The sequence below is a fragment of the Balaenoptera physalus genome (assembly GCF_965194825.1).
Source record: "Balaenoptera physalus genome assembly, chromosome: 1".
In the NCBI taxonomy this organism is placed as follows: domain Eukaryota; kingdom Metazoa; phylum Chordata; class Mammalia; order Artiodactyla; family Balaenopteridae; genus Balaenoptera; species Balaenoptera physalus.
In genome coordinates, this window is record NC_138882.1 from 31,176,210 (window position 1) to 31,192,355 (window position 16,146).

General features: G+C 35.7%; 1 protein-coding gene and 1 long non-coding RNA gene across 2 annotated transcripts in view; one reads left to right on the forward strand and one right to left on the reverse strand.

The window, feature by feature from the left end:
• The window catches only part of LOC309665139, a 324,111-nt gene that overhangs the window by 270,648 nt on the left and 37,317 nt on the right, over positions 1-16,146 (forward strand). The window lies entirely within an intron of this gene.
• KMO (kynurenine 3-monooxygenase) overlaps positions 1-16,146 on the reverse strand; it is a 61,009-nt gene that overhangs the window by 7,554 nt on the left and 37,309 nt on the right. Inside the window, exons 6-10 of the mRNA XM_082470540.1 lie at positions 14,395-14,482; positions 12,814-12,979; positions 9,897-9,968; positions 8,844-8,965; positions 7,144-7,291 (exon numbers count right to left, since the gene is read on the reverse strand). Coding sequence (XP_082326666.1) covers positions 7,144-7,291; positions 8,844-8,965; positions 9,897-9,968; positions 12,814-12,979; positions 14,395-14,482 — 596 coding nt within the window. The remainder of the gene's footprint in view (positions 1-7,143; positions 7,292-8,843; positions 8,966-9,896; positions 9,969-12,813; positions 12,980-14,394; positions 14,483-16,146) is intronic.

Sequence of the window (16,146 nt, forward strand, 5' to 3'; positions counted from 1 at the left end):
ATTCCTGGAGAATCCCTATGAGATTGGTACTATTAACATCCAAATTTTACAGATAAGGAAGTAGAGATAAGTTAGTTGCATGAGAACATATTCTAATAAATCATGAAGCCAGGTTTTGAACCAGGGAGTTCTAATTATCCACTATGCTAAAATTGATGTTTCCTTACTTTTTTAAAAATTTAAGTACAGTTGACTTACAATATTATATTTATTTCAGGTATATAACATAATGATTTGATATTTTTATAGATTATACTCCATATAAAGGTATAATAAAATATAGACTATATACCCTGAGCTGTATATTACATCCTTGCATCTTATTTATTTTATGCCTCATAGTTTGTACCTCTTAATCCCCTTCATCTATCTTGCCCCTCCTCCTACCCTTCTACCCACTGGTAACCACTAGTTTGTTCTCTGTATCTGTGAGTCTGTTTCTGCTTTGTTATATTCGTTCATTTGCTTTATTTTTTAGATTCCACATATAAGTGAAAACGTACATTATTTGTCTTTCTTTGTCTGACTTATTTCACTAACCATAATACCATCCAGGTCCATCCACGTTGTTGCAAATGGCAAAATTTCGTTCTTTTTTATGGTTGAGTAATATTCTGTTGTATATACATAGCACTTCTTTATCCATCCATTGTTAATGGACACCTAGGTTGCTTGCATATCTTGGCTCTTGTAAATAATGCTGATATGAACATGGGGTGCATATATCTTTTTGAATTAGTGTTTTCATTTTCTTTGGATATATACCATGAGTGTAATTTCTGGACCATATGGTAGTTCTATTTTTAATTTTTTGAGGAACCTCTATACTGTTTTCCTTAGTGGCTGCACCAATTTACATTCCCACCAACACTACTAGAATTCCCTTTTCTCCACATCCTTGACAACACTTGTTCTTTGTTGTCATTCTGACAACTATGAGATGATATCTCACGGTGGTTTTGATTTGTACTTCCTTGATGATTAGTGATGTTAAGCATCTTTTCATATGCCTGTTGGCCATCTGTTTGTCTTCTATGGAAAAATGCCTATTCAGGTCTTCTGCCCATTTTTTTAATTGGGTTGCTTTTTTTCTTGACATTGAGTTCCATGAGTTTTTATATATTTTTGATATTAACCTCTTATCAGACATTACATTTGCAAAGATCTCTCATTCAGTAGGTGGCCTTTTCCTTTTGTTGATAGTTTCCTACACTGTGCAAAACTTTTAAGTTTGATTAGGTCTCACTTGTTTATCTTGCTTTTGTTTCTTTTGCTTGAGGAGACAGATCCAAAAAAATATTACTAAGACCTATGTGAAAGCTTTTGTTTTCTTCTAATAGTTTTATGGTTTCATATCCTACACTTAAATCTTTAATCCATTTTGAGTTTATTTTTGTATATAATATGAGAAAATATTCTAATTTCATTCTTTTACATGTAGCTGTCCAGTTTTCCCAACACCACTTATTGAAGAGACTGTCTTTACCCCATTGTATATTTTTGCCTCCTTTGCTGTAGATTAACTGACCATATGTGCATGGGTTTATTTCTGGGCTCTCTGTTCCATTGACCTATGTGTCTGTTTCTGTGTCATTACCATACTGTTTTGATGACTATAGCTTTGTAGCATAGTCTGAATTTAGGGACCATGATACCTCCAGCTTTGTTCTCTTTTCTCAAGATTGCTTTGTCTACTGAGGGTCTTTTGTAGTTCCTTACAAATTTTAGGATTTTTTTTCTAGTTCTGTGAAAACTGTCATGAATATTTTGATAAGAATTGCATTAAGTTTATAGATTGCTTTGGGTAGTATGGACATTTTAACAATATTAATTCTTCCAATCTATGAATACAGGATATCTTTCCATTTATTTTTATCATCTTTAATTATCTTTATCAATGTCTTATAGTTTTCAGAGTATAATTCTTTCACCTCCTGGGTTAAATTTATTTCTATGTGTTTTATTATTTTTGGTGCAATTCTAATGGTATTCTTTTCTTGCTTTCACTTTCTAATAGTTCATTATTAGTGCATAGAAAAGCAACAGATTTCTGTATATTAATCTTGTATCCTGTCACTTTACTGAATTCATTTTATTAGTTCTAATATTTTTTTGGTGAAGACTTTAGGGTTTTCTATATATAATATGTCATCAGCAAATAGTGACAGTTTTACTTCTTCCTTTCCAATTTGGATGCCTTTTATCTCTTTTACTTGTCTGAGTGTTATGGATAGGACTTCCAGTACTATAGTAAATAGAAATGGTGAGAGTGGACATCCTTATCTTGTTCCTGATCTTAGAGAAAAAGCTTTCAGCTTTTCGGGCTGAGTATGATGTTATCTGTGGGTTTGTCATAAATGACCTTTATTATGTTGAGATATGTCCCCTCTGTACAAATTTTGTTCAGAGTTTTTATCAGAATGGATGTTGAATTTTGTCAAATGCCTTTTCTACATCTATTGAGATGGTCATGTGATTTTTATCTTTTGTTTTGATAATGTGATTTATCACACTGGTTGATTTGCAGATATTGAACCATACTTGTACAGCAGGGATTAATCCCAGTTTATCATAGTTTATGATTCTTTTAATTTATTGTTGAATTTATTTGCTAATATTTTGTTGAGAATTTTTACATCTATATTCATCAGAAAAATTGGTCTGTAATATTCTTTTTTTTTTTTTTTTGTAGTATCTTTGTATATTTTGGTATCAGGGTAATGCTGGATTCCAAATGAATTTGGGAGTGTTCCCTACTCTTTAATTTTTTGGAAAATGTTTGGTAGAATTCTTTTGGGAAGTTATTAGTCCTGGTTTTGTTTGTTGAGTGTTTTTGATTATTAACTTAGTTTCAATACTAATAATCAGTCTGTGCAGATTATCTATTTCCTCCTGATTCAGTCTTGGAAGATTGTATGTTTATAGAAATCTATCTATTTCTGTAAGGTTGTGCAATTTGTTGGCATATTCATAGTATTCTCCTATGATTGTTTGTATTTCTGTGATAATGGTTATATCTTCTCCTCTTTCATTTATTATTTTGTTTATTTGGATCCTCTCTCTTTTTTTCTTAGTGAGCCTGGGTAAAGGTTTATCTGTTTTCATTTATCTTTTTAAAAAACCAGCCCTTGGTTTCATTGATCTTTTCTATTTTTTTTTTTTTTTGAGGGGGGTTCTCTATTTTATTTATTTCCACTCTGATCTTTATTATTTCCTTCCTTCTGCTGACTTTGGGCTTTGTTTTTTCTTCTTTTTCTAATTTCTTCAGATGGTAAGATAGGTTGTTTACTTGAGACTTTTCTATTTTCTTGAGGTAGGCCTGAAATGCTATAAACTTCCCTCTTAAAACTGCTTTTGCCATTCTGTAGATATCTATTAAGTCCACCTGGTCTAATGTGTCATTTAAGGCCACTGTTTCCCTATAGATTTTCTGTCTGGATGATCTATCCATTAAGGCAAGTGGAGTGTTAAAGTCCTCTACTATTATTGTATTACTGTCAATTTCTCCCTTTATGTCTGTCAATATACACTTTATATATTTAAGTACTCCTATATTCAGTGCATATATGTTTACAATTTTTATATCCTCTTCCTGTATTGACCCCTTTATCATTATATAATGCCCTTCTTTTTCTTTTATTATAGACTTTGTTTTAAAATTTACTTTGTCTGATATGAGTATTGCTACCCAGCTTTCCTTTTGTTTCTATTTGCATGGAATATCTTTTTCCATCCCCTCATTTTCAATCTGTGTGTGTGTCTTTAGCTCTGAAGTGAGTCTCTTGTAGGCGGCAGAGAGATGGATCTTATTTTTTAATCCAATCAGCCACCCTATGTCTTCTGACTGGAGCATTTAATCCAATGACATTTAATGTGGTTATTAATAGGTATGTACTTATTGCCATTTTATTATTTGTTTTCTGGTAGTTCTTCTTTGTTCTTTTCTTCTTCTTTTAGTCTCTTCCTTTGTGGTTTGATGATTTTCTTTAGTGTTATGTTTGTGTTCCTTTCTCTCTAATCTTTGTGTATCTATTGTAGGTTTTTGATTTGTGTTTACCATGGAGTTCATATATGTTGACCTAAACTATACCTACTTGTTTTAAACTGATAGACATTTAAGTTCAAAAACATTCTAAAAGATCTACTTTTTTTACTCCTCCCCCATGTTTTGTGTTTTATATATCATATTTTACATTTTCAGGCCTATCCTTTAACTGTTTATTGTAATTATACTTGATTTTACAGTTTTTGTCTTTTAACCTTTGTTCTAGCTTATTTAAGTGGTTGAGCCACTGCTTTTACCATATATTTGCTTTTACCATATATTTGCCTTTACCAGTGGGATTTTTCCCTTCTTATTTTCCTTATTTCTTGTTACAGCCTTTTCTTTTTTACTTAAAGAAGACACTTTAACACTTCTTGTAAGGTCGATTTAGTAATGATGAACTCTTTTAGTTTTTGCTTGTCTGGAAACTCTCTCTCCTTCAATTCTGAACAATAACCTTGCTGGGTAAAGTATTCTTAGTTGTAGGTTTTTTCCTTTCAGCACTTTAAACATATCATGCCATTCCCTTCTGGCCTGCAAAGTTGCTGCTGAAAAACCAGCTGATATGATTGCCTTATGGGCGTTCCCTTGTTTGTGACTCTTTGTTTTGTTCTTGCTGCCCTTAAAATTCTTTCTTTAATTTTGCCATTTTCATTGTCTTGGTGTGGGTCTTTTGGGGTTCATCTTGTTTGGAACTCTCTTTGTTTCCTGTACCTGGATATCTGTTTCCTTCTTCAGGTTAAGGAAGTTTTCAGCCACAATTTCATCAAATACATTTTCTACCTCTTTCTCTCTCTTCTTCTGAGACCCCTATAATGTGAATGTATGTTTGATATTGTCTCAGAGATCTCATTTTTAAGAATTTGTTTTTCTTTTTGCTATTCTGATTTTGTGATTTCCACTATTCCTTCTTTCAGATCACATATGCATTCTTCTATATCACCTAATCTGCTGTTGAATCCCCCTAGTGTATTTTTCATTTTAGTTATTATATTCTTTAGCTCTGATTGGTTTTTTCTTATATTTTCTAAATCTCTGTTGAAGTTTTCAATGAGTGCTTTCATTCTACTCCCAAGTTTGGTAAGCATCTTTATGACCATTGCTTCGAATACTTTATTAGGTTAATTACTTATCTCTGTTTCATTAGGGTATTTTTCAAGGGTTTTACTTTGTTCTTTTGTTTGAAACATATTCCTCCATTTTCTCATTTTGTTTAACTTTCTATGTTTGTCTCTATGAAATTATGTGAAAGTTACCTGTCCTGGTCTTGAAGGCATGTCCTATGATGTCCTATTCAGTCTGCATGTGCCCACTGGCTTTGGTGGGAGAGCTGCATCTGAAGTGAGCATGGGCCACACTTTCCCCTAGGATATGCTGGCAGCTACCACTTTGGTGGGAAATAGGGCTGGATTCAGAGGGGCTAGAGCCACCACTTTGGTGGGAAATAGGGCTGGATTCAGAGGGGCTAGAGCCAGATCCAGGTGCAGCCAGGGCTTCTCCTAGGCTCAGTGGCAGTCACTGCCCTATGGGGTAGGGTTTGAGGCTCAAGGCACTGGAGTAGAAACCCTTAGGGTGGTGGGTTTCTGCTGAGTGTGATGGCAATCTCTGCCTTGGTTGGGGGCATGGCCAGGTTCCTGAGGGCTTGGAGCTGCACTTCTAAACGGGTTCTGCTTTTTCCCCAGGTGTACACACCTTGGTTAGAGGCAGGGTGGGGGCTGGAGTGGTTGGAGCCACACTGCTGAGCTGGTTCCATTCCTTCCCTGGTATGTGCATGCTCATTGGCAACAGCAGCCACCACCTTAGTGGGGAACAGCACCAGAGTAGAAGATGCTGGAGCAGGAGCCCAGTGCAGGCTGGTGGGCACACTGGGGCAGCCCTGGCAGGCCATCCAGAGCACCCAGCAGTTGTCAGTCTGCTGCCTCCATGCTGGGATTGGGAGCAAGCAAGTCTGTGTACATGCTCTTCAGGAGCAGAGTATCAGTTTCTTACTGCCCCCTAGTAAGCCACACTGGTTTTCAAAACAGCTAAGGAGTCTCATTTTCCTGGCCTTGAACCCCAGACCTGGGGTGTCTAATATGTGGCTCAAGCTCCTCGCTCCCCAGGGAGGATCCCCAAATCTGTGATATCCCCCTCCTCTTCTGGGTCACACACTAGGGGTGTGTGTCTTGACTAGATCAATTCTCCTCCCCTCCTACCAGACTCCATGTGGTTCTTTCTTTACAGGCTTGGTTGTAGAAGAGCTATTCTGCTAGTCTTCAGGTTGTTCACAGTGAGTTTCTCTATGTGTAGCTGTAGTTTTGATGTGTTCGTGGGAGGAGGTGAACTCAGGGTCCTCCTACTCTGCCAATTTGATCCCACCTCTCTTGTTATGTTTTTGTAAAACAAAATGTTTACGACTACTTTGCTCAAAATATAATTGATTAGATTCATAAGCCCTTTATTCTTGGACTATATCCCATTCACCAAAACAATATAAGACTATGGTTATAAAACTATTAGTAATCAAACACACATGCACATAAAATAATTGTTTGTCTAGACAATTATTTTAGAATTCCTTAAAATTAATGTTCAATATTTGAACACTATTCCTTTTCTGAAATATTTTTTAGCCAGAATGGTAAAATTTCCATGAAAGCAGTAGTATTCAACATCTAGTCTGTTTCATTATTTTATTTAACTCTATCAATTGTGTTTTCTTTTCCTTTGGCATGAAAAAACAGAGGGGAAAAAAAGATAATTTGGGGTATTTTTCTTTTTTGTTACTAACATTATAATCTCTAGAAAAAATATACTTTAAAAATTAAGTCTTGAATTGCTGATAGTCAAGTTTCCAAATTTCAAGTCATCAATACATTTTCTAACTGAACAGAAAACTATCTTATGCTTTTTTATACACTAAATTCCTGGATCAAGTAATCCAAGAATTGAGTATATTTAGAAATCAATCTAGTTAAATAGCTGGTGTGGTTGTTGAGTTGACTGTTTTCTCAGAGATTATGTGGGGATAGTTTTAAACATGTTTTTTATTTAAGACTTTTTAGTTGAGACTGACCCAGAGAAATTTAAGGGACTTACCTATGGAAAAAAGAACTTACCGCATTCATTCCCTGTCCAAAAAAGGGCACTATGGCATGAGCTGCATCTCCCATCAACACACAGTGTGATTTAAAGTGAAAAGAAGAGCACTTAACGGATATCATGGGCTGGGCGGGCAACAGAAAGAAATCTTGTGCCAGGGTTTGCCTTTAGAGGAAAACAATAAAAATGTTAAGCTGGGTATTAAATATCATGTAATTCTTTCAGATTTACTGGCTTTGTTAACATAATATTTCATTGAAAAGTACGTGAGAATGCCAGGAAGAAAACAGAAGAGGGAGAACTGAAGTTTCTTCTAGTTCCCAAATTCCACTGTTCTATTTATATTCTTAATTTGCAACAGTGTTAATCACATCCAAAAAGAACAAGTTTAGCTGCATTTGAATAACTTGAAATATGTCTGTGTTATATGTCATGAAAATTTTATTATCAAGCACACAGATCACACAATTTTCAACTGCATTGGAATGTTTTAGGTTTCCTTGGAAAAAAATGAGATGCAGTTGTGCATTTGATTAACACACAACAAACCAAAATTAAGTTAATGTGAATCCATGTGTATTTGGAAATGAACAACCGTAATTAAGCTAGTATCTGTCAAGCATCTACAGAGGTTTTGTGGAAGCTATAGGTAGAGAAGTAGTACATACACTAGAGGATCTTAAATCTAGTGGGAGAGGCAAGAAAGAGCCACAGAACAAGTTCTGAAGTAGCTATGGGCTAAATTTTGGTGTGCAGAGATATCCCTTCAAAGTCAGAGAAGGAGAAACCAACACAAGCAATTGAATTGTTCTGCAGGAAAGGATGAGAACTGACAATTTTTAATAGATCTGCAATGGGTGGGCAGTGGGCTATTCCTTTTACATAATTAGTTCATTCAATTTTCAAAATTGCCCTAAAAGTTAGGTATCCTGATGTCTATTTTAATGATGAAAAATCTGAGACTCAGGGAAGTCAGGGACAAGAGCAGTATTAAAATCTTGCTCTTTCTGCGGTATTGTGCTGCCTCCATGAAGACATCGTTGGAGATAGAAAGTGAGCTGGATTCCAGGATGGAGTGACAGTGGGAGAGAGGCACTGAGTGAGACCAAATGACAAGATCCATATGGAGGCGAAGTTGATATGGGCCAGAGGAGCTGAGACTGATAAGCCAGACAGCTAATACAATTAGCTATCAATTTGGAGGAACTTTATATGTGCCTGGCCCTGTGCTGAATGATTTATAGGCATGATCCCCTTTACTCCTCACAACAACCCTTTGGCGCAGGTACTACTATTATCACCATTTTACTGTGAGGGGCGTGAGACATAAGAAAGCTTATACAGCTAGCAACTGGTGGACTTGAGACTTGAGGTTGCCAGCTATTTCTACCTTGACATAGATTTGTGTTCCCACCAGCAGAAGGAAGCATAGCCAAGCCCTAAGGGGCCTGAGCACCTGTTCAGGGTACATAGAAGGTCCAGGGACATTGGTGACTTGTCTTTCCCAGGGAAACTGGCCTGGCCTGGATTTTTTCAGAATTCCTGTTCACAGCACAAGATCCTCTTGGACTTTTGCTGTAATCTAGGCTTCTGTCCAGGTCACTGCATGATTGGTCATGTTTAACAAAAATGGAAATAAGTGCATTAGCCTTTATTTGAACTTTGAATAACTCAAACCAGTGGGGCAAAAGGCACAATTGCACATCTTGAGACTTACTTTCCAATTAGAGGGATAGAATCCGGAAAGTACTTCTGGAAGAAATTCAGCACATCACTACTAGTTAGCAGTTTTTCAAACTCTTCAAAGGGCATGAACAAAGTACACGTGAAAGATTTGTTCTGTGAGAAGAAGAGAAACAGTGTGAGAGAGATCAGGGGGCCAGGCAATGCTGGCACTAAGGCAGATCCCTGAATCACAGAGCGCGTGCTGTGGCTCAGGGGCCTCTGGGAAGAATGTCCAAGCAGACAGGAAAGGCACTCTCTCTTTCTTCCCTCACTCCCAGGGAAAAGCTCCGTCAAGTCCCAAGGTGCTCCCCAGCTTCTTGGTTATCAGGAGAATTTTATACTGTAAACTCCAGATATTTTCACCAAGCAAACATTACACTTCTTAGATTATTAATAGGTTGGTTGGATTTGAGTTCTCCTCTTTTTTTTTCTTTATTGTTGTTGCATTTAAGATGTTAAGATATTAAGGCATTGGACCCTAGGACTGTTAATAAGTGAAAGAAAAAAAAAAAAGAAAGTAAAAGACCAACCAGAGAAATATCAATAGGTATATCTGTCTATATTATCTATATAGATAATATAGATAATAATAACTATATATATGTATATATTATGTATTAATATAGCCAAAAAGTCTCTTTCTTTCTAATGAAAGAACAGCCATACTCTTTTGAGATAATGTATATTCCAATGTTGTCCTACAGATATTAAAGGATGAAAAGTACTTCCTAATATATAATCTAAATCTCTTTGGCTTTATTTGGGGACCATTTCTTCCTGTGCTGTGTTGGGGGAGGTGGCAGTGAGGTACCACCACCCATAAACTCCCATTAGTCATTCATATATGTTAAATATCCTTTCCAAAGTAAATAATTTGGATTCCTTCAGGTTTTTCCTCAGTATCCCCAAAGTTTCAGATATAATCACTAAATAGACTAAACAATGATGAAGTTGATTACATTCATGTATACAGAGTATAAAAGTAAGTAACGAAAAACATTAATTATATATGCAAAATGACAGTTGATAAGAAATTTTACAGTACCATGTTAGGAAGTGCAATCATCATAAAGGTATCTCTAGGCCAAATATGTAGATAATTAGGTTCCATGGCATACTGCAGGGAAAAAAGGTATACATAATTAGTGTATTAATGTAGCACATCTGCATTAACAAATTAAACACGATGATTCTGTTTATGTTATAATTGTTTCCACAGCAATTTAAATCAGTGTCATATGCATGGTGATGTGCACATCCATTGCTACATAAAGCAGAAGTTTTCTTAGAAAAGACTTTGTGTTCTGTCTTTATAAACTCAGGCTTAGGTGAGTTTTTGATACCATGTATAATACAAGATTTGAGAACATGCTATAAGATATTCATTTTCTCTCTCTCCTCTATTTCCATGGACACACGCACATATATACACATACACAAATATGTATACATATATATATAAAATATATATTATATACACACATAAGCTGTGTATGTGTGGATGTGTGTATATATGTGTAATATTTTTCTACTTTTTTTTTTACCTTATTTGGGTACTTATTTGTATAAACAGAAAGGTCCTACGTTTAAATTTCATGGACAAAACAAAATTTTACAGACAAGCCTCTTATCACTTGTTTACTACAACTAAATAATAGAGAGAAATGCTGCCTTTTTAGCAAAGCCACTACAGGGCAATAGCCGCCTGAGTAGGTATGTATGGTTTGGGCACATGAATTGACCCAAAGACCCAAGTGATCCAAACCACTGAGGTTCCCAGGGGCATTACATACATAAGAATATGCAATCAGTTTCCCAACTATTTTAAGTTTGTATTATTTTCTATAAATGTTTAGAGAGCACCTACCATGTATATGTCTTATGTAGTAAGAAGATGACAGAAAGTACATCTTAGTCTCCTAGCTAACATTTTCACACTTTTTTATAGTTATTTGTGTCTTAGGAGGTGAAACTGTTTCTTCCCGGCTTTTTTATCCCCAGAGCCCCAAAGAAAGCCCAATACACAGACAAAGAGATGAATAAGTGAATAACACTTTGACACCAAAGATCTCACAAAGCAGTTGAATAGGCAAGATATATACATATGAAAAGCTCCCAAAAACTTCTCTTTAAAGACAACTCAAGTGGTAGAGAGACAAAATGATTTGGTGCCTAGGTAGAAGTTTAGGAAATAAAAGCTGGTCAGGTAAAAGGATTGTGGGGCTGGGATGGCTGAAACAAGGGATTGGTAGATTAGATAGCGGTGAAGGACAGTGGCTGCTGGGAAGGGTGGGCACGCTGAGCAGCGTGGAGGAGGCACAGATGAGCACGGCGCCTTACTGGTAATAGGACACCAGCCTGGATGAGGTGAGCCTCCTTGCTTCCCTCTTGCTATCTTTTGACCTCTCCTACATGGTGTTGATAAAGCAAATATGATACCAAAAACATTTTGATATTCATACATATTTCATGACCCTAGAAAACAACTCTTTAAATTTTCAGCTTCTTTATTCCAAGTCACGCTCTCAATAGATATCCTTATGCAGCAGCAGTCCCAAGGTCAGGTTCGTCATAATTCCCATGGGTCTTCTTACTATAAGTCCCTCCACACATAAAGTCTAAGCAAGACAGTTTGCTTGCTGTGCAAAAACAGCTTTAAGATGAGCTCCCACATAATTCCCAAAAGCACTCCCCTAATATTCACCCAACTCTGTCACTCACCCAATCTCTCGCTCCTACTCCACCTGTCAGAGATGGAGTGAAAATGTCTGCTACATTAGAAAAAGAAAAAAGGAAGGAAGAAAAAAAAAGAAAAGGAAAAAGAAAAGAAAGGAAGAAAGAAAGAAATGGAGAGAAAGTTTCATAGAATTGTTTTTGGGCCATGTCAAAATATTCCTACGTCTGGTCACATTACTATGTCAAAACAGCATTTCTTAAAAGAGTAAAAACTTTCTATAAACCACCAATCATTACTCTTAAATAGGAACACCTTGAAAATAAATGGCTATCTTAAATCTACATTAGTAGGCATGATCCCACTCAAATTGGGGACAATTTTTCAACAGAATCCTTTAATCCAGAAGTATCAGATCCTGGGCCATTAGAATACGACCCACCTGAAGACCATAAAATATCATTGAAGAAGTAGTAAATCCATTTTTAACCAGGAGGAAGAAATAGAAAGACAATGAAATGTTAAAATATGGATTTGACTGGCTGATAGTTTAGTATATAAGTGGTATATAATACCACTATCCCAAACTGACAAACTATTTTATAGATGTCTGAATTTCAAATAGTATAGATTAAATCTGTACCTTAAAAATGTATGTTTTATATACAAATCAATTATTTAACTAATGCTGTTTACTTTTCATTACTGATAAGCCAAGATCCTCATTGCTTCTGTTGGTGTTTTAATTTTCCTTATTAAATTCCTACATTTATTTGCTTATGACAATACACAATATACATACTACATATGTCCCTCCGGCCACGTATGGTTTAACATGGGAAGCAGGGAATGAGAAACATGCAATGCAAATCTCTTTGCAACAACTTGCTGTTCGCTTTATTTAATAACTTTTTCATTTAATCATGAGTATAAGAACTCTGGATTGTCAGTATACATAGTTGATTCCCAACCCAATTTTTTTCTCCCAAGAGATAATAGAAAAATGATATTATTGTGTAAGACAAATCCCCTGTGTGTTTCCAATAAGGTAGTTGTAATTCCTCTCCTTTCTTCCCCATTCAAGAAAACATATCAAAAGGTAAGGGAGTGAGAGTGATATTATTAAAGGGATACCTGTACATCCAATTTATTATTAACTACAAAATTCTTGTGGCATGGATCAAGATATGCTATGAGAACAACTGCACTAGAATACGCTTCTATACTAATACGGGGCAGGGGGAGGAGGAGAGTTGTAGAAAGAAGAAAAGAAAGGGAAAGGACTTACATCCCCATTCTTAGGTGGAATAGTCAATTCCATGAACCCATGAGGAATGTATTGTTGACTGTAATCAAAGCGGGGTTTCTTCATGAGGTGAGTTCTGACAGTGGAATAGGCTCCATCACATCCTACAATGAGGTCACAGGTGACATCTTTGGGAACATTCTCATGTCTGAAAAATAAAATACATCATCAAAAAAAAGTCTAGTGGTGAAAATGATGAAGTACCTCTATTGGGTATAAAAAGTAGTGACTTAATGGGGCCACTACTCACTTTTACCTATCTGATTTAGAGCTTTGAGTGGATAGCTATAAAATGAAGACAACAATTGTCCCAATCATGGGTTTGCTTATGAGAATGAGGAAAACACACAACCATACTGATTAATAAAGACATGCTAGGCCACAGAAGCATGACTAAGAGTTGAGTTCCCTGCATGAGAGAAGAGAAACTTGAAAAGAAAGCAAAGTGTTTCAAATGGAGAGAATGTATGAACAACCACAGGGATGTGACCAGAAACTTCTAGGAGCAACACATTTGTCTTGAACAGAGGGGATCAGAAGATGAATTTAAGAAAAGAATACAATTGGGAAGGAAGGAGAAGAGAATTTTGAATGTTAAGACAAAAGGTTTAAATACATTATTCTGGCAAATGGGAGAAAACAATTTTTTTCCATTGGAGAGATGGTGTATAAAGAGTGGTAATTTAAGATAACTTACTTAAGAGTGGAAACATTGCAGTGGAGCCAGAATGCAAACGGGAAAGAAATAGGGACAAGGTGACTGTAGTAGCCTGCATGTGTGGGGATGAGAGCCCAAGGATTGCGGTGCTCAGGAAGAAGAAAGACAGAGGCTCTGAGGCAAACAGAAAGTATGAATGATTGGTGAATGTTTATAGGTCTAGTGGGAGAAAATAAGGAAGGGGCTACATCAAGGATGATTTTAATTATTTGGGTAATAGTACTAGGGAAGTCAGGAATGGGAGATGCTTGGTGACAAATAGATGATCAAGGTTTTAGATGTGTTTGAGATTATGGCAAGTAGTTGTGAAGGTGTTTAATGGGAAATTAATATTGATTAAGATTGCAATAAGGATTGAGAATGAAGATAAAGGCCTGGCCTGGAGATGTTAATCATAGAAATGTGAATTTACAAGTAGTTGTTGAATGAACTGTGAATCCATTACATATCCCACGAGTGGGATGTGAGGCTTAGAACTCTAGAGGAAATGGACTCGGCCAAGGGGAGGCAGACAAATAGTATTCGGAAAGAGGGGAGGAGAAACAGGGCAGCGGAGGGTCATCTGTTTCAAGGGAGGAGAGTATTTGAAGCAGAGTATGGTTACTAGTGTCAAATACTATAAGAAGATGAGTGAACAGGAGAATCAGGAAGAATCACTGGTGCTTGTATTCAGAAGGCATCCAAGACCTATTTTCAATATAAAATTACTTGATTCTAGAAACTATTTGAATTACCCTGTTAGCAATCATTTAATTCTTTCAAAAGAGCCAGAGAACAAAGTTTACAGGTACAATTCTCCACGTCACCCCTTCACCTCTGAAGTCAAAAGGCTAACTGGTGATTACCCAAGCACTGTGATCATTCCTTCCTCAGGATTACATTTCAACAGCCTGTGGCCAAAGTGCACCTTTGCATTGGGATATTTCTCAACAGCTGAGGAAACAAAGAAAGACAACTAATAGAAATGAAATTCCAATTCTTATTTCACTTAATCAAATTGAAATATTAATCATTTTATGAGAACAGTGTGATAGAGATACTTATTCTTACCAATGTAAAAATGAGTTAGTTAAAAAGTAATTTGACAATTATTTGGCAAATGTTCCAGGATAATTTGATAGCAAAAGAGATGAATAAAAATCAACTATCCTCATCTCAAAAAAAAAAAATCTAATTCCATTATGCAAATTCTTACATCACTGTAGTTGTCAGCACCCTAGGAAAGAAGCTGTCATCACATATTTTAAAAGTTTTCCCCAATTTAAGGTTTAATTTGTGATTGGAAATATTCAGTCAAACTTCCTTTTTCATACTATGTCTGACTTTATGTTTCTTTTTAGCAAGTCCTCTAGACTTCTGACTCAATTTGTCATAAATATAGATTATTGATACTAATTCTTTGTGTAATCAAACACTGGAACAGTTAGGGGAAAATGAGTAAGAAGATTTGAAACTTAATAAGTAGAATCAAATTATTTTAGTGCTTTCTTTGCCTGCTAACAATCTATAGTGTATTTCATTTTCTGAATTATTAATTATGTTCTTATCATAGTAGTAAACTTATATTTGTTCCTATTAATTCTCATGGGCAGGAGATCTATAATTAGTGGTTATTTATTGTTCTTAAAGCTGCAAATCAGAATGCAGGTGTTAGAGCTGGAATAGACCTCATAGATGATTTATTTCAAAACTCTTCATCTTATAAATGGAATAATCAAGATCCTGGAGGGAAAGACAAGATGCCTGAGACCATACAAAGTAAAAATACTAGGAAAAATAATCCAGAGGTCTGACTTCCAATTCAATATTCCTAACTGTACTTATCTCTCCTTTTCATCTCAGGTTTTGTCTTTTTTTTGTTCTGCTTTGCTTGAGTTTGATTTGGGGTCTGAAGACTTTAAGATCCTTGGACATGGGATTGGAAGCTTTAGAATATTGAAATCTGAGATAAGCCAAAGACTTATCTATGTTTAAGAAACCTTTTGACAAATAACTTGGAGAAGTCAGAGTTTACCTGAACCACTATGGGTGTCTTTTATCAATACAAACACAAAATGTGTTTGTGGAATCAACCTTTTTGTAAATTAAATTTTATTTTATTTTCAAATTAGATGTATAGTAATACATCCCAAAGAATTTTCCATGGAGCACTAGTCCTGTGACATGCTCCCCAAAATAATTGTTCTGTGGTCAGTCATTAGAGAAATGCTCATACTCTGACCCTCCTGGCTGTGCTGTCCTGGTCCCCAGATATATGTGGCTCTAGAGTGCTTGAAATGTGGCTGGTCTGAATGGATATGTGATGCACCCACTGGGTTTTGACAACTTAGTACCAAAAAAAAAAAAAGAATAAAATATCTCATGAGTAGCTTTCTTACATTGATTGTAGATTGAAATGATAATATTTTGGATATATTAGTTTAAATATACTATTAAAATTAATTTCACCTATTTCTTTTTTGGTTTTCTAATGTGGTTAATATAAAATTTTAAATTATACATGTGGCTGGCATTTGTGGTCACATCTTAGACAGCATTGCTCTAGAAAATTCACACTGCAGACTAGTAGAATAAAGGCCCTGAGAAGTACTGTAAGA